The 20893-nt window shown below is 39.3% G+C and overlaps 2 protein-coding genes across 2 annotated transcripts in view; both read left to right on the top strand.

Moving 5' to 3' along the window:
- PIP5K1B (phosphatidylinositol-4-phosphate 5-kinase type 1 beta) overlaps positions 1-20893 on the top strand; it is a 280298-nt gene that overhangs the window by 50042 nt on the left and 209363 nt on the right. The window lies entirely within an intron of this gene.
- PABIR1 (PP2A Aalpha (PPP2R1A) and B55A (PPP2R2A) interacting phosphatase regulator 1) lies at positions 15896-17275 on the top strand. The gene has a single exon (XM_019730391.3). The coding sequence runs from the start codon at positions 16021-16023 to the stop codon at positions 16882-16884; it is 864 nt and encodes a 287-aa protein (XP_019585950.3). The 5' UTR covers positions 15896-16020; the 3' UTR covers positions 16885-17275.

The following is a 20893-nucleotide window of genomic DNA, read 5'->3' as shown; positions in this document are numbered from 1 at the left end:
AATTGCTTCTCATTATCTTGAATTCACTTGTAGGTCATTTGTTCTTAACTGTTTTTTGTTTTTTTAAAAAGAATGTTCACCATGTTTTGCTCCAAAGGAAATCAGTCACAATTGTTCATAATGGGTGGTTGGTTAAAAGTGAAAGCTCTGAAAAAAATAAAAATGAAAGCTCTGAGAAAGATTGCTCCTAATTTTTAATGCTTCAGGATTACAGATGTTGACATTGTGATGAAACAGAATTTGCCTCTAGCCTTATTGTAGCGGCCTGTCCCATGGAGCAGTGAGAGGTGAGACTGTATTAGAATGAAATATTTATTAAAATTCTCTTACTATCCTGAAAAGTCGGGTGTTTACCTGTGCTATACTGAATTCTGTATTGTAGCAAACATTTTATAATGATTTTCTGGTACATGTTTATGTTAATATAACGTGGAGAAAATGGTTGTTCTCCCTTACTTGGAATAAACTTAAAGCAAAATTCCAGCAAGAGCACCAGAGCTATTTCTAAAAATGCAAGGCTGCAAGGCATGTTTTTCTTTTTTCAATTCTCCAGCAAAATGGGATATAAGGTTTTAAGAAATAAATATAAGTTTAGGTGGCTATTTTGTTTATAGATAGACAATAGATCATATAAAATAATTTTACTTAGTTTGAAGGCCAAAAAGCACATGAAAAACTGTCTAATTTGTTAATTTTTAAAATGCAAAAAACAAAACCAAAAAAAGCCACTTTTTGTTATCTACGTCTAAGATGCATGATAATCCTGAGGTTGAAGTGTGTGTGGAGAACCAACACTTAGACTGTGTTGGGAATGTTGATTGATGTAGACTTTCTCAAGGGTGATGTGTTCATCAGAGGCCTTGAAGTACACGTCCTCTGATCTAGTAGTTCCACGTCTGGGAATTTAGCCTAAGGAAATAATTGAACAATGGGGCAAAAAAATAAGGACAATGATATTTTCCTTAGTGATGTTTATAGTAGCAAAAATTGAAAACATCTCACATTTCCCTCAGTAAAAAAAAAAATCAAATTATAGTTCTTTTATTTATTGAATACCTTATAGTGATACAGAATGATGCTATGCAGGAAAAGACAACAGAATCTGGTAAATTACAAACTAGTATGTATAATGTCGTCTCATTTATGGTTTAAAAAAGACTGTGCATGAAAACTTGGTGTATATACAACTAACAAAATGTTAACAAGCTATCACTGGATAATGGATTGTGGGAAATCTTTACTTTGTTCTTTGCTGATTATTTTATTTAAAAAATGGGCTTTATTACAAGCAAAAAGTTGTTTTTAGATATATCTCTCTTTGACTAGCACTTCTACTTTTAGTAATCTGCCCTACAGGTATAACTGAATGAGCATGCAAAGATGTTAAATAATGTTCAATGCAGCATTGTTAGAAATAATTTTAAAAAATTAACCTATCTTCCTATCCTCCCCTAATATCAGGAATTTACGTAAGAAAGTCATGGTATAACCGTGCTCCACAGCCATTGAAATTGAAGATGTAAATTTGTATTTGTTGGTATGAAAAAGATATTCATATCCTATAACATAGAAAGGGCAGATTAATAAACATTTTGTGTGTGTAGGTAGGAAGTTAAGTATGGAGACAGATAAAAGTCTGAAATGTTTTACACGACTATGTCAATAGTAGTTATTTCTGGATCATGGGATTATGAGTAATTTTCAACTTTTTCTTTTTACGTGTCTTTATTTTTTAAATTTTGTACAATGAACAAATATTTCTTTTATTACCAGAGAAAGTAAAAAATCAACAAAAGTAGAGACCAAAAAGGAGAACTAACAAAATAATATTCTAAGGTACTATGTGAAATTCTATAGAGACAGATGAAGTTGGTGATTTTTCTAGGAAAATTTATCAAAGAGACTCCCAGGAAAGAAAGCCTAAGTCAATAACCATGGAAGAAATGAAAAAGTTATTGAAAGGCACTATCTAAATTCAAGTGTAAGCCTCAGATGGCCTCAGGAAATTCTTCCAGCATTCAAGGACATTACTATTATTACGTAGGGGGACCATATAATTTCTTGAAAGGGCTTTAATTGGGACAGTGAGTGTAAATCAGAATTGTCCCACGTAAACCTGGACAAATGTTCACATTAATATTTAACTGTTTTTCTAAGCATAAAGCAAAAAGCAAACTTTCAGATTTTGTTAAGATGCCAAATGTTCTTTGTACCAGAACTTCTGGAAGATAGTGTGTGTGCATATGTGCGCGTGTATGCTCTCACACACTGCAGATCACTCTTGTTTGTGAATATTGATGCAAAACCCTTCAGTAAAATGCCATCAAATAAAATTTAGCAGTACATTATATAAATACCATGATCAAGTGGGGGATATCACAGGAATGTGAGCTTGGTTTCCTACTGGAGAATCTAGTCTCCATATCAGATCATAAAAGAAAACTCTATCTGGTCATCTCAATAGGGGCCAAAAATGCTTTGCTAAAGTTCAATATCCAATGATATATTGAGGCAGTGGTTACCTGACTATATATATTTGTCAAAACTCACTGAGCTGTATTCTTTAAAAGGGTGATTTCATTTCATGTAAATTACGTAAATAAACTTAACTTTTAGAAGAATACATAAAATTATTCTGTGGTAACAAAAAATTATCTGACACACATCCCTGATTGAAAAGAAAAATATTAAAACTTGGCAAAATTGGAATAAGTAGAATTTGTTACTTCTCTTGCTTTATTTTAAACATACAGTCTCACACCAAACCCGCATCATATTTTGTGAAACACAAGAAGCATTCCCATTTAAATCAAATGTATTATAAGAATACTCACTTTCACTGAAATTATAAACCTGACTCAGAAATACTAGCCAGGAGATAAGAGAAAGAAATAATAGAAACATTAGAGTGGAAGTTGCAAACATCGTTATTTGTAGACTTTTGAACTGCAAAATAGAAACAACAAGAGAAGTCAGTGAGATATGTGGCTAGTTATAACTGCTGCTGGTGGAGATAGAGGTGGGAAGAAAAGGAAAAACTGGATGCATGCATCTTCCACTAGGAGAGGTTTCAGAGGTATCCCCCACCGTCGCTCATGTACTATGAACGCAAAACACTACAGGGCATTCTTTCACTTCTAAGACATGGTGCTGCCACCCTCTCTTAGCATGTGGCCAGAAATGGGGGTTGAGTATAAGTAAAAATGACAAAGTTCGCTATGGAAAAAGAGTCCTGGGGGAAGTGGGCTGAGACTGTAAAGTAAGGAGACAAAAGAAGGGTTTTTCAGAAGTCACGAGCTTGTGCCTAAGACAGCCTTTATACCCTTTTGATCAGGCCTACCTAATATGTTAGCCTTTTAATTTTTTTTTTTTTTAATTTGACATCTATAAATCGCAAAAGTCCACATTTTTGAAAACCTGGATTTCCAACGTCTCTTGAAAAATCAGAAGCTCCAGCAATGTACTCGTATATCATCCTTTTCTGCAAGGGCAACAAGAGTTGGCTGGAACTGAGCAGTGGCTGTCTGCCTCTTTTAGATGCCCAGGGTCTTGCCATTCTAAGTGCAAATGCTCTTTCTCTTAGTGCTAGCACTCTATCTGCCACCCTTGGAAGCGTTTCAGTTAGAACCCCTGGTATTGATAATAAACCAGAGAGATACTGGGCAAACTTGCTAGACTATTAGTTGTAAAGCAGTGTCTATATACAGAGGATGCCAAAAAAATATATGCAAATTTTAAGAAAGGAAAACTATTAAAATTGTAATACTCAATATATACTGATAACAAAAGATGAATACAAGTCATGTTTGACTTCTGCAATTACAAGAGGTGCTCAAAGTGGTTACCATCAGCATCTGGACACTTCTGATTACGGTGAACTACTGCTTGAGCAACGTTGACCAAAGTGTCCACTTGTATACATTTTTTTTATAGGAGTTGACTGGTCACCCTATTGGGAAAAGTAATGGAAGCATTTAGACAAATTAAGATATATAGGCTTAATTAAATGTACAATTTGTTGATACCCAATAATACATCCAAATTTCCACTGTCTTATTTTTAAAAATTGAAAAATTGTTATTTGTAAAATTAAAATAAAGGATTAGAGGCCCATCTTTGTGGAGGACTGGCCGATGTCTACATGTGCCTCAGTGCATTCTTTCTTCTGAATTCTGCAGTATGTGGAGAATTCTTTTTAGCCAGGGAAATCTTTCTGTTCTTTGACATATCATTAAAATTAATTGCGCCCTTGGGATTTACAGATACCAAAAGCAAATTAAGTGGGAAAAATGGGATCGGCTTTCACTGTCATTTATGCTGTGGGTTTTTGGGGTTTTTTAATTTTTCCTAGCTTCTATTCTATGGCTGGCTGGAAGATCTGCTGGATATTCTAGAATAGCATTGGTTGCATTTCCCCTTCATTTTTGCTGTAGAAAGTTGGAAGTTTTTGTGTTGACAGTGATGAAGCTGATTGCACATAAGCAGTAGTCTGACACTAGCCAATGTATATGAAGAAAAGAAAAATGTGATTTCCCCAGTTTGGCTGATCTAAAGCTAAAAGTTATTTTATAAACTTTAAACAAATAAATATTTATAACCTATTACTTGTGCCCTCAATTCCATCTCCAGGGCTTCCTGTCTCAATTGTCTTTTCTTTTATATCATTAGTATTTGTCTTACCACTAGTCACTTTTCAGGAAAGAAACATGTTTAAGAAAATCCTGTCCTTAGAGCCTTTCTGTGACCCATCATGGTGACATTTTATGGCTTGCTTTCCTCACAGTCTATGCAAAAGCAGCTGGCACTCAGTCAGAACTTGAAAAATGTTTTCTCAATTTGAGTCAGCCAAGATTTTCAAAGTACAGTCTGTCTGACTGCCTCTAGTTTCTAACCATCTACTTAGGGTGCAGCTTCTCCAATCTGATGTTTTTCTGCATATTCTCTCCCCAGGTTTCTCTGGAGTCCTCTCTCCAAGATCACCAGGTGTCTCCCAGACACTAAAAAACCCACACAATTCTTATTTTCTTCAGCATTTCTGCTACGTCCATCCAGGAGTAACAAGCATCACTCAGGGGATATAATCAGAATTTCTCTTTATTTTTGCCTCTCCCTGTAAAGATATTCAATGGAGAGAGGTCTACTGGATGAAAACCCAGGAACCTTTCTGTTCACTCTTAGGCCATAAAATGTCCTAGTGTCACTTTAAATCACTGTTTTGAGCTGGTTTCTCAGATGTCAGGGGCCATGTAATTGGCAAAGCCTGCAACTTCATTTCAGCTTCTCCCCTCACTTGGCAAGGCCCTGCTGAGGCAAAATGCCAACTCCTGAGGGGGGGGGCACAGTCCCTTCTTTCCCGGCTTTTGGTCATCAGTTCTTTCCAATTTATGAAGGTCGTAATCCCTTGGGGTTAAAACTGATAGGACAAAGTCCAGATAACAGAAAATGAAAACACTCAAAGGTCTTACTCAACTAGTACTCTTGCTAACATGTCTTCTCATGCTCCAACGTGGGTTAAAACGGACTCTCTTGGAGTGCTTTTCTCAAGGCTTCTTCATACACCTCTGCTTTCCCCTTACTCAGAAAGCAATCTCTTTATCTTCTAAACTGTTAGTACTTGAATAAGTACTTAGGAGCAGTAGACATGCTTTTTTGACCCCAGTAGTTTCCAACCTCTGGAGCACAACAGATTCATTTGGATAATTTTTTTTTTTTAATAAAAATCCCAATACCTCGCCTCAGGCCTATTGAGTGCGAAGCTCTACTTTGGGGCTCTGTTGTGTTTGTTTTTAAATATTCCGCAGATGATTCTGATGCTTTAAAGGCTGAGAGCATGAACACTAGCCTATATTACTGTTAATAATGTGCAACTTGCTTCCTTCCTGGACGCTCACCTTCCCTGGGGTCTTTTTCATATGTATAATACCCTCTGTAGAGCCTTAATCATAACAGATTCTGCGTGGTTTGTGGCATGGAAGAGTTTGAAATCTCAGGGTTCTAGCCGAGAAGCTTCGTCACTGGGATTTGTTTCGTCTTCAAACTGAACTGCGTATAGTTCTGGTGCTCCGTAAATATTGGGTGAGGAGCTGGCTAGGTGGTTGGTGCCTCGGAAAGAAAAGTGAGACAACAGTCTAGTCAAGTAAGATATACTGGTTATGGTTCCACGATCTCTTTTGAGAGATCTCATGTCTGGCTGTGTTCTTAGAGCTTCATGCATATTACCTCAGTGTTCACAACAATTATTTGATAGAGGGACTGTTATCCTCATTTTGTAGATGAAGAAACTGAGTCTCAAGGAGGGTAAGTAACTTGACCCCCAGGTCACATATGTGTAAGTTACAGTCAAGATTTCAACCCAGGTTCTCCAACTTCAGAACCTGGGTTCTTAAAGACTGTGTTGTAGCACTTCTCATTCAAAGGGAGTAGAGCATCGGAGAAACTTGGGCAGATGTTGGGTTCGCCACTTTCTCCCTTCCTCTCTGCTGCCCTCTGCCTCTTCAGTCTGCTTTCCTCTCTGTAGTTGGCCTCCAGGGGCACATTAAACAAATGTGCCCCTGGATCTTAGTAAACAAATCTTAGCAAAGATTCTTAGCAAACGTGCCCCTGGATCTGAGCAAAAGAATCTTAGCAAAAGGTAGGGCGTTAGTTTGATGAGCTTATTTTTAAAAATTCACTCTGGCAGCATTTATGCAAATTGAATAGAGTTGGAGCCATCCTAAGATGAGCAAGACTCATTTGAAGTTATTGCCATAGTTGGGGGCAGATAGATTGCTTTCATAATAGAGGCAGAAAGAAAGAGGAGGATGTCAGATGGTAAGCAGGTAAGAGATTTTGTGATGGATGATACGGGAGACATGAAGGAGGAGAGATCTGGAACATGTTACATTTTGAAGTGGTTGTCTGGATAGATTGTGCAATTCTCAAGAGAAGCAGTAGATTTGGGGTAGGGAGGAGTGAGTTTGTTTGTAGATGACTTTGAAGGACCTGTGGAACAGAAAGTGGAACTGTCTAGTAGGTGGTTATATAGTAGGTGACAGTCTAGAGATAGGTAAGCCCTATCTAGAGGTATAAATCTGAGAGGCATCATCAGTACATTGGTCAGAGTTTAAACCATGGACGTGAATGCTGTTGTTTAGAGAGTTTAAAGTGAAAGGGAAACCTAGGAAGCAAATATTAGGAACTAACCCCTATGAATTTAATAAAGCATCCTGGATGCCTTTTTGACCTTGAGGAAGTCATTGGCTTTCTCTGGACCTCACTTAATCCTTGCTGAGAAAGGTCAGTGTAGGTGATTCCGAAAGTCCCTTTCAGATGTGACATTCTGTGGTTCTAATCTTTTGCATTTGTTTTCATGACTGACTGCTTTGGGAAAACAGGCCATTTATTAAATTGCTTAATTTTGTAGCCTCAATGTATTTGTAAATCCATGCAATTCCATGTCCCCCTTATTTGTCTTTCTGATAAGCAGAGTCATTATCCTGTACATGTCAACTCATCAATGTTCTTTAAAGATAACCTGGAGAACAACTAACATGGCAGGTCTGAGGAATCCAAGAGTATTTTATGACAGGCAGTAGAGCGTGGTGATGAGACCTTTGGGCTCCAATTCTTCTACCACTAAATTGGTTTTGTCACCTCAGGCAACTTAGTTAACCTCTCTGTTCCTCCTTTCCCTCATCTATAAATAAGGATAGTAATCCTAGAGACAGTGTAGCAATTAAACGAGTTAATGTAACCACAGTACTTAGAAGGATACCTAGCCTGTATGCCCTTAATAAATGTAAGCGACTGTTGTATGATGATGACAATAGCAACATTGTTTGGTGAAAGGTGCATTAATTGTAAGGGTTGAAGCAACGTACTATCTTAGGCTTTTAGTTTTCAAAAGGAGAGTGAAAAGGAAATCCCTACCATTGCCTAATAGGTGGGAACTTTCAGATGGCTGAACTCCATGGGTGGTAACAGTTCATTTCCTAGTAACAAATTAAGCTGCAGGTGGAAAAGGCAGATGGATACTGAATTACAGTTGCAATCAGTTTATAAATTAGTTGGTAAGAATAGACAGAATTAGAGCACCCCCTCCCTAATGCTTTTCTTTCTGTTGCTTTTTTTCCTGTCAGCTTAATGTAAAGCGGGCAGGCTGAAAGGAGAACAAATTATGAGCTGCCCTCTTTCTCAGTAGTAAACTTTGCTATCTTAAAGTGTGTTAGAGGTTCGGTGGCTCTTGGCTGTGCACTTGTCACCCTCTAAAACCAAAAAAAATTTCCCTAAAGCAGGTAGTTTATGAATCTTTCAGATTGGGGCAGCAGCTTCAAATTTCGTTGAAAATTTGACCTCCTCCTCAAAACGTACGTACCCGGTATCAGCTACAGGGAGGGAAAGACACCTCTTGAGGAATGGTCAATATTGAAACTTCTTGAATCTTTCCCCAGTTTCTTCCCCTTTACTCTTCTTATTTTTTTCCTAAGAGAAGCTGGGTTTAACTTGTTTGTCAGGCACAGCCGTTTATTATATGCCACAAAGGACAGTAACATGACAGCAGTAATTCAAAACAGGGTTTAACATGAATAATTAAGAGTAAGCCCCTGGGATTAGTCCCAATTGAAAAGTTCCTAGTGACCAGGATGGGTAGCTGCTGGTGGTGGGGATTAATGACTGGCTGGCCAAAGGGAATGGTATTCACTGAGCCAGCCACATTTTTCATTACTGATGGCCCCTCTGCCCCTTGGGGTCCATCGCTTCTCAGACAGACTCAGAGAGTCAAAGTCTTAGAAATATGTTTTTCTTCTTTCTTCTTCTCAGACACTGTCTACCTGATTGCATATGAACCTTTCGGTTCAACCTTTTTAGTCCACAGAAATGTATGCCTCTAAAAATGACTACGGTCTCAGAGAAGATGAAGAGAACATTTTCTTCCACACACTCAAACTGAAAGCAGGAGAACAAAGGAAGCCCTTTGGTGAGAGTAGTGGAACAATGGGCAGGGCCGTTTCGTGATGGTAGCACTGAGTATTTTAATAGAGAGAAACCTGTTTATATAAGTCCTTTACTGTTTGTTAGGCCTGTTGTGGACATTGTATCATTCGATCCTGACAAAAAGGGTTGTGTCCCCACTTCATGAGTGAGAAATGTGAAGCCCAGAGAGGTTGACAAACTTGTCCAAGGTCACAGTGGTAGAAGTATGATAGTCTGACTCCAGGTTTCATACTTTTTTTATTATACAGAAGTTTCCCAAACATTCAACTGGAAGGCCCAAGTATATAAATCCAACTAGATTTGCAGTTTTTGCATGTTTTAAAATTAACCTTTTACATTATCCATAAAGCCATCTGTCCTTTTTCCCTTCTTGCCAAATGCATTAATTCTTCAAGGGAAAGATAGCAGACAGGCAGAGAGAAACATATAGCCACTAAAACAGATACCAATTGTAACCTTGGTTTATGGCCTAGGAGAAGTTTGATGCCAAAGAGAAGGCACCAAAAATGGACACACTGCCTAAATTGGAGGAACAAATGATATCAACTCATTTCTCTATTCTATTTACAAGACTCAAGGCAGTAGAGAGTGGGTGGCTATTTTTAATATCTTCCCTAATATTCTCCTTTGAAAAAATTGAACAAAATAACTACAATTCACATTTATTTGTTTACCTGAACTTTGCTGAGGGCCTAGGCTGTGAGCTTCTTTCAATCAGGCCTTTGAGGTCCTGTCCTACTTTTTCACTTCTTCCGTTTAGTGGGTGTGCCTCCATGCAAGTGTTGTGGTGGCTTTTAGCTATTATCAAAAATGAAAGGTGAGAGGGGTCAAAAGCCACTTAGTAAAGTTCCGCTTTGATTTTCTCATCCTTGCTGTTGCTTTCAAATTTTAAGGATTAGAATAGCTAACCTCCAGTGTAAACACTGTGGACTATCTATATTTAGTGGGCGCTCAGTAATTGCAGAATGAATGGTTGACAACAGTTTCCGAGTTCTTCCACTGTTTTGGTTTCACGATGATAATGAGTTCCTTCTGGCCAAAATCATGTCCTTAAACACAATTCTCATTCTTCCCATATGTAATATGCAGCCTCTGCTGAGTTCCTTTGCTGTTAACTCTGTTCCATTTCATGAGTCATGTGAGGAGGATATTGCAGGGCCATTTCCCATTGTACACAAAGATTGCAGCTGAGAAAGTCAAAGGCTGTAAAATGGGCTTAATTTCCTCCTGCATGCTTTCTTAGAAATAACTAACTTCGAGGGCTCTGTGGGAACAGGACCTAGGAGAGCCGCTGGCTCTGTTGGTGATCTGTGATTGGCTTCAGAGAAGTATCCTGTGGTTATGTGAGGCTGCTGGAGTCTATTGGTGTTTAGGGTCCTAGTGAAATGTAGCTTGAGGTGTTGTGTGTGTGTCTATGTCCACTTTTTCTACTGTCAAGCCAGCTAGGTGTTCTTTCATTGATATTGTTGTGTGTCAGAGAGAGTTAGAAGCTTAGCATTCCACTTTAGAATTAGACTCATGGTTAATATTTGAACAAAGTATCTTCCTTCCAAGTGAAGTACATCTTTATTCTATTCTGTCCTCCATTTACATTCCAAGTTCTCATTCTCTTTATATCAATAGCATTTTGAGATCTAACTTCATATACAGTAAAGTGTATAAAGTTCAAGTATTTCGTTTAATAACTTTTTACATTTGTGTACACCTGTGGAGCCAGCACCCAGATCAGGATAAGGAACATTTCCTTGTGTCCCTCCCACGCAGTAGTCCCAACGGTAACTGCCATTTTAACTTCTATCTCCATAGATTGATTTTGGCGGTTCTTGTACATCATTAAAATGGAGTCATGGAGTTGTACTTTTTTGTATTTGATTTCTTTCATTTAACATTATACTGTAACTTATCCATGTTGTTGAGTAAAGAATTCCATTGTATAATGTATTCACCCATTTGACTGCTTATGGAAATTTGGGTTGTTTCCAGTTTGAGGCTATTACGAGTAATAATGCAAGGAACATTCTTGTACATGTCCTTTAGTAGACATAAGGTTGGATTTATTTCCTCATTTCTCTTGGATATATACCCAAGAGTGGAATTGCTTAATCATAAAACATGCATATATTTTCTTTTATTAGATACTGTAATGCCAAACAATTTTCCTAAGTGGTTGTACCAGTTAACAGTGCTAAGTTCCTGTACTTTGAAAGTACAATTTTCCTTTGCAATGTTTTTATTCTAGGTTGGCGATGCTAGTTAATGTGGACTGTGAAGATATTTGCCAGCTCCTCTTAGATTACACATGTACAGCACATTTGTGTTTCATATCCATTCGGTATGGATCTGCACTGGTGGATATTTGCCTTGTCACATTTTTGTGGGGTTAATATTGAAAAACTTCCCCTAGGAATTAAAAGGAAACTACCTGTTAGTTTGAAAAAATATAATCTTAATCACAGTAAAGTTTAACTATTGAATAGATGTCTTGTTTTTTGACTTAGGAGTGAGTATCAGCTAAGTATGGTATTTAATTCATACCAGATTGAAACCAGAAGGGTGAATTGACTCAGGGGAGATCTCCTGGATCCTTCCTCTGGTGTCACTTTTGCAACAGGCTGAATTGCATTTTATGGCTGCTATTTTCTCTCATTTATCCTTTATTCCTTTGAGAGGAAGCAGTAATTCAATATATTAAACACTGCTTAGAATCCTCAGCACTGAGCATTTTAATTCTATTGCGTGTGTATCCGCATACTGTTGAAAAAGAATGGAAACTTAGGGCTTCAGTTTGTTAGTTTACTTGAACTAACCATTATGTCAACTATCTCCATGGTCTGGAGGGCGCTATAATTAATAATAATAATCTCGATATAAGAAAAAGAATTGTCAAAGTTAGGAGCACTTAGAGTCAGTCTAGAAAAGCCTGTTAGACTGTATTTTCAAATAATCATTGTCTTCTCTTTGGGACAAAGCTACATTCGTTTGTTCATTCATTCATTCATTCATTCATTCGTTCAACATTTACTTGACACAATGACTCAGCAACTTCTTAGAGTGCTATGTACAAGGCCCTGTTCTAGCTACTAGACATACAGCAGGGAACAAAGCAAAAGGCTTGCTGTCATGGAGATGACCTCCTTGAGTATAAGAGGCAAGAAAACAGTATATACATATATGTCATGTGGTGCTCTGGAGGAACATAAAAGCAGAGTAAGGGCATGGGAGAGTAGGCTTGGTGTTGGGAACTGCTGTTGCTTTTATAAGGAAGGTCGGGGAAGGTCTCTCGGTTAATGATATTTGTGCAGAGCCCTGAACGGATAGAACAGTGTGGACATCCACTGGAAGAAGAGTAAGCCTGGTGGGCTAAAGGACAGTAAGGAGGCCTCTGCAGTTTGAGGGGAGGCAGTGATGGGGCGTGTAGTTAGAGGTGGGGTCAGAGAGGCAGCAGGGACCCAGATCAAATAGGGCTCCATTGATGATTGTAATAACTTCAGCTTTTACTCTGAGCAGGAATCCACTGAAACGTTTTGAACAGAGAAGTGACTATTCAAGTATTTTTCTTTCTTTTTTTTTTTAAGGCTGATCTTGAACATTGGGTGGAAAATTGACAGCAGAGACAAGGGTAGAAACAGGGAAATGAGTGAAGATCTCCATTGGGTTCAGTCAGAAACCAAATTGCAGAGATGTTTGATTTTGTGGACTTATCACCATCTCTGTGCTTTATCAGTAAAGATAATGATTGTATGTATCCAGGCATGGATGAACAGTGTCATCACATTTGAGAAACATTAGAAATAATTTAGTAATATGCAAATTAGCAAAATGCTATGGATATTATAAAATAAACTCTGTAGTTAATGCTTTTTTTCTATTTAATATTTTTTTTCTGGATGCTCTTCCTCCATCCTCCTCCATTTTTAATTAATAATGTACCATTCCTTGTGATACTCATTGTTTGAACTTCAGTCATTTGTGACTCCTCTGTCTTCATCCTCTGTACATCCTGGCAGGTTCCGCTGTTACCTTCTGGTCTCCCAAAATTCATCTCCTTTTCCTGCCATTCCCAACTTTAGTTGAGACCGTACTTTCATCTCAGAGTTCGTCATCAAATTCTCCTTCTCTAATCCATGGGAAATGCAACAGAAAACATATAGATTTAGAAATGAGACCTTGATTCAGATCGGTTCAGACCTTTGCTCTTCCACGTAGCTGTAGCACCTTTTGCAGTTTCTGAACCTCAGTTGTCCTATGAAATGAGCATAACTATCAACAGGATCGCAGTGAGGATTAAGAGGGTCTATGGAGTGTGTAAAGTGCTTGGCAGGTAGCAGGCACTTAGAAAACGTTGATCTTTCCACCTTCTGTTCTTCCATTTAGCTCCATCCTTGATCTGCCTGGCAGGTCCTAAAGTATAGCTCTCATTGTGTCACTCCTCTTGTCAAACACCATCAATGGTTCTCTCTTGCCTCCCATGTTAAATACAGGCATCCAGAGCTCCAATTCTCTCACTCTAACTTCCATTTACAACATTTTTCCCATTACTATTCTTCTCCATGTACTTCATGTGTTAGCCAAATTCACTGTTTTATTATCATGCTGCCACTTCAATAGAAAATGTCATCTCTATATTAATATCTCTATAATACCTATCCTTCAGATCCTGTCTCAAACCCATTGCCTTCACAAAGCTGCTAACAATCTGCAAGTGGAAATAGCACTTGGAGGAGGAACCCTGGGTAACCTTGTGCCAGGCTCTGGGTCCACGTCCTGGTACTTACTATCATCCTGGGGATATTAATCTCTGCAGCTCAGTTTTCCCTGCAAAATGAGAACAATAATACGTACTTCATAGAGTTGTTGTGAGGATGAACTGAGATACTACATGTGAAGCACTTTGAATGAATGCCTGGCACTTGGAAAACTTAAATCAGTCTCTGTATAATTCTAGGCATGAATAATCAATGTTATTTTATCATCAGGACCTGTATTTTACAGGGAATTCAAGTTAAAAGCTGTTTGAGATACAGTGGAAAGAGGCATGGACTAGGAACCAAGAGACCTGGATTCTGGTACTGGTTCCCACTGTTAAACAAGCTGTGTGATGCTGAATATGTCAGTTAGCCTCTCTGGATCTTACTTTCTTCAGCTGCAAAAAGAGGGGGATGAACAAAAATCACTAAGCTTTCTTTCAGTTCTAATAGCCCCATGGATATCTAATAGCCACCTCTAACTCAAATCAACCAAAACAGAACTCTTAATTTCCACTTCTCTAAACTCACTCCTTTTCTATCTCAGTAAATGATACTATCATCTACTGCCCCAGTTCAAGTAAAAAAGCGTATGAGTTGCCTTTGAATCATCTATTTCTTTCATCATCTAAATATAAACATAAAATGTATTTCCAAAACATATCCTAAATCCATCTACTTCTCGTCGCCACTGCTACAACCTTAGTCCAATAATCTTGTCTGTATTGTTGCCAAAGGTTCCTAATCCGTCTTTCTGCCTTCACTCTTCCCTCTTTCAGCCTATTTTCCACAGAGCCAAAGTGATATTTAAAACCTAAAGCAGATAATATCACTCTCCTTCTTAAAGCTCCCCAGTAGCTTTTCATCATACTTATAATGAGATCCAAACCCCTTTACGCCCTCTTGCAACACTCCCCCTTATGCTTCAGCTGCATGGCCCTGTTTCCTTCTTCTAGCTCACCAAACTCATGTCTGCCTTGGGCCTTAGCACTTGATATTCTCTGTATTTGGAACATTCGTCCACTAGAAGTCAACGTGACTTACTTCTTGTCATTTAGATCTAAGCTTTATTTAATTGCCCCCTCCCTTCTACAAGTAATGCTCTATTATAACCTTTTTTTTTTTTTTTTTATCTGAAATAGCCTATTATCTCTTTGTGCCCTGTATAAATTAAATGACCCCATATTAGGGTCTAATTCCTAACACAGTGCCTGGCACACAGTAGGTATACAGAAAAAATCTGAATGGATAATGAATGAATGAATAATGAATGAATGAATGAATGAATGAATACATGAAGAATTAAATATAAACCCATTTTAATATCAAAATTTGTGTTAACTACATGAGCCAAGTATTGTGCTTTTTATTTTTAAAGTATGCGGACCTATTGGTTTTCCCTTCATTTAATGTCTCGTACTGAATTAACATTATTAAGCACATATGCTTGTGCTAGAAATATGACTAAATAAAACAATAGTAATACAGTTACAGGTTATTTTTTCCCCTTATCCCAAATAACTCTCAAATTTGCCGTTTTCTCCATTCCTCTCCCACACCTTCGTGCAAACTTCCATCCTCTCTGGCCTAAAGGATCGCCTCCTTTCTGGTCTTTTTCTTGTGTGTTCTAATCTCCCAATAATCACACTCCAGACTGCAGCCAGTGAGCTTTGCAGTCGCTGTTATTACACCTATGCTTGAAAACCATCGGAGTTTGCATTGTTCTCAGGATAAAGACCAGAAGCCTGCCCTGCTCCACGCCACAGCACGCCAGCCCTCTGTCCCATCCCGGGTCCCGCCTGCCACCTGGCCGGTGGCCCTAGCTTCCCGCTTCCCGGACAGTTCTGCACGGCACCCATTTCTCTTCTTCGGATCTCAGATTGTCCCTTAGGGAAGCCGTCCCTGGTGAGGCCAAGGGCCAGTCCCCATCACACCGCCTCACATCACCAAGGGCCTCTCTGTCAGAGCTTTTATTTTATAAATATATACTCCTGAATAAGGTAGCTTGATTAACATGTGAATGCGAGCTTGCGCTCAAAAGCTATTTGCGGAAGGGACTGAACGACTAGATGTCCAACTGCTCCTCACCCCTCCCCCTAGGACTGCGGCGCATCTATTACGCATTAAGTTGGCGCCGCGAGAGCGCGCGCAGGACGCCTGCGCGAAGGGGCACGCATGCGCAGAGGGAGGAGCCCGCTGACAGATTCTCGGTGGCGGCGGCGGCGGCGGCGGCCCTGGACTGCGGGGAATGGGAGCCCTAGGTCTCTGACTGAGCACCGCCCCCGCCTCCCTGCCCCCCGACATGGCTCAGGAGAAGATGGAACTAGACCTGGAGCTGCCTTCGGGTACGGGCGGGAGCCCAGCGGAGGGCGGCGGCAGTGGCGGCGGCGGGGGCCTCAGGAGGTCTAATAGCGCCCCCCTGATCCACGGCCTCAGTGACACTTCCCCGGTGTTCCAGGCCGAGGCGCCGAGCGCCAGGCGGAACAGCACCACGTTCCCGAACCGCCATGGCCTGCTGCTACCGGCCTCCCCGGTCCGCATGCACAGCAGCCGCTTGCACCAGATCAAGCAGGAGGAGGGCATGGACTTGATCAACCGGGAGACGGTCCACGAGCGCGAGGTGCAGAACGCAATGCAGATAAGCCACTCCTGGGAGGAAAGTTTCAGTCTGAGTGACAACGATGTGGAGAAATCTGCCTCCCCGAAGCGCATCGATTTCATTCCGGTGTCACCAGCACCGTCACCCACCCGGGGGATTGGGAAGCAGTGTTTTTCACCATCCTTGCAAAGTTTTGTGAGTAGCAATGGATTGCCTCCAAGTCCTATTCCCAGCCCAACGACCCGGTTTACTACTCGGAGAAGCCAGAGCCCCATTAATTGCATTAGACCAAGTGTTCTTGGACCATTGAAAAGAAAATGTGAAATGGAAACTGAATATCAGCCAAAGAGATTTTTCCAGGGCATCACCAACATGCTTTCTTCTGACGTTGCACAGCTGTCAGATCCTGGTGTGTGTGTATCTTCTGATACCCTTGATGGAAACAGCAGCAGTGCCGGATCTTCTTGTAACTCACCAGCGAAAGTCAGCACTACCACCGACTCTCCGGTGTCACCTGCCCAGGCGGCCTCTCCATTTATTCCAGTAGATGAACTTTCATCTAAGTGATTCACCCACCCATCCCGAGACTGTTTTATTTTTGCAATGGAGAGAAAAATCAGTTGGAGCAAGCACTGAACTCTGTCGATTAATTTGAGGCTCTTTCCTATTTGACCCTTTTCCTTTTTTTGGAATTTCCTGAAATGTTGTTATTCTAGAGAACTTTTATGTCAGGTTCCTGCGGATGCCCTTGAATTCAGTGTAGTAATATTTTCAGACGTTTTCCCAATAAGTGTGTTGAAGCATACATCTTTACGCTGCTAATATGTCTAAATACATATGTTATCCCTTGATTTTTTAAAAATAATTGAGAGCTCTATTTATTTATGGGATTTTTAAGTTCTGATGCAAATATAAATGTTGAATTAATCAGCATAGTAAACTGTTTTAAAATTCCATACTTCATGCCCACACTAATTTTTAATGTTATTTTTAGTGATTGCTAATTTCTGTTTGATGAAGAACAATAACTTACCTATTTACAGCTATTTTTAAAATATGTTAGTTATAACATATCAATCCAGTGGTTGTCTGTTTTATCCAGGAATTCTTGGATATTTAATTTTCTGGGTACAGAAATGGATGGGAGGGGGAATGATAAAAGAACAAAATATAAACGTTTGCAAGAAATCTTTTTAAATTAAACATATAAAAGTAAACATATTTAAGAAAAACATTTTCAAGTGAAATTTAATAGTAATTCTAGTAAGTTGTATGAATATAACCACTATACAGAAAATGAATTTTTTTTGTGTTTACCAGCAAGTGCATCTTCTTGAGTATAATCCTAAAGTAAATGGACAGTGCCTTGCAGCCTTAGTCCACTGCACATAGGCTGAGGCCAGGTTCTTTGTGCCAGTGCAAGCTTAAAAGTTTTTTAAATGCAGAAAGTGTGTGGGAAGCCCTGTTGAACTTCCACAGAGCATCCAGGCAGATAAAATGCTCATCAATCATTAATATGCTTTAAAAATATCCAATCGTGCCTCAGTGAAAATCCTTGCCAACGAGATGCCAGAGTAATTTTTGGCTGCTTCTTTGCTCTGCCCATCTGTCACCTTCCTGGTGTTCCCTGGCTCAGGAAGGAAGCAGCTGTTTCCTTGCCAACAGGTCCTTCCTCTCCACCTCCCACCAACGTAGGGCATCATCGCTTAGACAAAGGTACAGTGTCACTCGGGTTTCTGACAGCAACAACACGGCTGAGTTGTCGCAGGAACCTCTGCGGTGAAAGCTGCAGCTGGAGTTGACTGCTTTGGGGATGTCAGTTAATTAAGGGTCAATGACTTGCAAGAGAAAAATCACTGGAGAGTCACATAAGTAAATCACTATTTGACATAGGTTTGCTTAAAGGTAGAATTGTGAAATGTTCTGTTCTTTGCCATTTACAATTAAGACTGAAAATATTTAGTGACATAGTTTTCTACATTATGCTTCCTATATCATCCTTAACTAGATAGAAAGAAAGACAAAGGGGAAAAAATAAAAGACTAAAAGAGAGACCAAGAGAAAAAGCTCTGGCTTTAAGTTACAGTCAACAGAGACTTAACAATTACATGGTTTTTTCACAATTATGAGAATGAATGGAACTGGTCAACTTTTAACAGTTGCCTCAAGAATTCAGTGACGTTACATTGAGGGTAAGATCGTGTGCAGAGGCTTAAGCTTCTCTCTTTTGGGGAATGGTGTTCGTGTACCCCAGTCCTGATCTTGTTTCTCAGATCAAACCTGTGCGTCCAATGCCCTGTGGACACCTTGACCTAGAGGTACTTTACTCTCAGCATCTCTAAAGCAAAATGTATTGTCCTCATGGAACCTGCTCTTGAATTAACTTAAATCGATGTCATCACCATCTAAGTTCCTAAACTAGAAACCCTGGGAAGCATCCTTGACTTTCCCTTTTCCCTATCTGTCACGTCCGACTTGATCACCAAGTTCTGTCTACTTCTGAAATGAACCTCAAATCTTTCCTGTATCTCTATTGCCCCTGATTTAGCTTAAGTTCTGGCCTAAGTCATCTCCCAGCCTGTTTTCTTGCCTCCCTTTTGGCCCACTCTTCACACTGCTTTTAAAATGATCTTTCTAAAATATAAACTCACTTGCTTAAAAACTTTATATGCTTCACCATTTCCTACAGTTTAGGGAATGCTGTCTTTAGCCTGGCACATAAATTATTTCATGAACTGGCCGTACTCCAATACAGCTTGTATCCTCTGCTCATCCTGTCTCAATACATATCCTTCCTTCTACTCTGCAAAGGCTAGACGACTTGATGCTTAAATGCACCATGTACTTTCATGTGTTTGTACCTTTGGATACATTGTTCCTTCTTAAAATGCCATTTCTATCCTTTTCAGCCAGGCAAATGCTGATTCTTTTTATCGCATGTGAATTTAACTATGAAATAATATATACCTGCAGATTATAAAATATTTAAACAATGCAGATGTCTGTACAGTGAAAAAAATAGGTTTGCTTTTTACTATGTAAAATTCATCTTCCACTCCTGTAGGTAATTTCTGTCAATAAGTCTGTATATAGTGTACAAGATGTGTTACTCCACACCTCCATGTATGTACAGAGGGTGCCAAAAAAATTTATACATATTTTAAGAAAGGAAAACTGTATTAAAATTGTAATACTCAATATATACCAATAACAAAAGATGAATACAAGTCATATTTGACTTCTGTAATTATAGGAGGTGCTCAAAGTGGTTACCATCAGTGTCCAGATACTTCTGATTATGGCAAACTACTGCTTGAGCAACGTTGACCAAAGTGTCCACTTGTGTACATGTTTTTGGCACCCCCAGTATAGATATAAATTCAGAAAACCAACATGTCATTTACATCTCTCTTCCTTTCTTTCCCCCATATCGGTTCGTTCTCCAAATCTTACTGATGTTATCTTCTAGCATCTGTCTATCGTGCACTCATCTCTACTGCCAGCCTGATCCAGTCTACCATCATTTCCCTCTTAGGCTTCTGAAGCAGCCTTTTAATGCCCATTTTTGTCCCCTTCACACTTGCTCTGGTTGGCTATTCTCCATGCAGCAACTAGAGTAATCCTTTAAAAACTGCAGCTCTAATCCTTCCATCTCCCAGCTTTCAGCTTTTTCCTTGCTTTTTGTTGTTCTGGTATACCAAAATCTATCAATTCTGGCCCAGAAGGCGCCATGGGATCTGGTCCCTGCCTCTCCCTCTCCTTGTTTTCAGTGCTCCACCTGCACTGGTTTGCTTGCTTGTTAAGTCATGTTCTCTCCTATTTTAGGTCCTTTTGCCAGATCATTTTCCTTGAAGGTACAGAGAAACCTTTCTTTCTGTAAGCTTATTTTTCTATGTAGGTGGTAAGTTTTAAATCAGATGAGTCTCTAAGTTTATATAGACAATTTACATTATTATATTATTGTTCATAACATCAGCCAGTACTCTGTAGAATGTAAGGACTTAGCTCATGTGTGAATTATCCTTCAAAAACCTTTTTTATGGTATTAGTGTTGCTAATCTATAAGCTTTGTGCAGGAAGTCCCAAAGCACATATCGACATAGTTAAGTATAGTTTGTCACATGTAACAAACCTCTGTGGTATATTTTCCTTTATTATGCTTATTAAAAAACACTATGTAAATGGAAAAAAATAATTAATGGTCACCAAATCTGCAACTGCTGGATGTCAGGACCTTTAAGCATCCTTAAAAGATTGATTGTAATCAAGAATAACCTGTATCAAGTTGCCTTCCAGTGATTGCCATTTATTAGTGGAGCCAGTTCCATACGTACAGCAAGAGGCTGTTCTTCGATATTTGCAGCAAAATGGGGAAAGGTCAAGGCTTATAAGGAAAACAGGACTGAGAATGTTTTTCTTATGGGCATGTTTCTAGCTGGGTAGAAAAAGTTTGAAGATCCAAGAGAAGTGGGAAACGGGAATAGCTGCCAGAACAACAAACCAAAGATGATGATTTCACCGACATTTCCTGGGCAGCATCAGAGACTAGAAGAGCTGGTCTTGGAAAGAGGTCTGG

The sequence above is a fragment of the Rhinolophus sinicus genome, chromosome 16 (genome assembly GCF_057876585.1).
Source record: "Rhinolophus sinicus isolate RSI-liver-muscle chromosome 16, RSI-T2T, whole genome shotgun sequence".
In the NCBI taxonomy this organism is placed as follows: domain Eukaryota; kingdom Metazoa; phylum Chordata; class Mammalia; order Chiroptera; family Rhinolophidae; genus Rhinolophus; species Rhinolophus sinicus.
The sequence above is the reverse complement of the archived record's forward strand: the minus strand, read 5'-3'. Positions and strand labels throughout refer to the sequence as shown.

What these genes read in the sequence shown, in the direction of transcription:
- PABIR1 (XM_019730391.3), top strand. Translation starts at nt 16,021, where the DNA reads ATGGCTCAGGAGAAGATGGAACTAGACCTGGAGCTGCCTTCGGGTACG.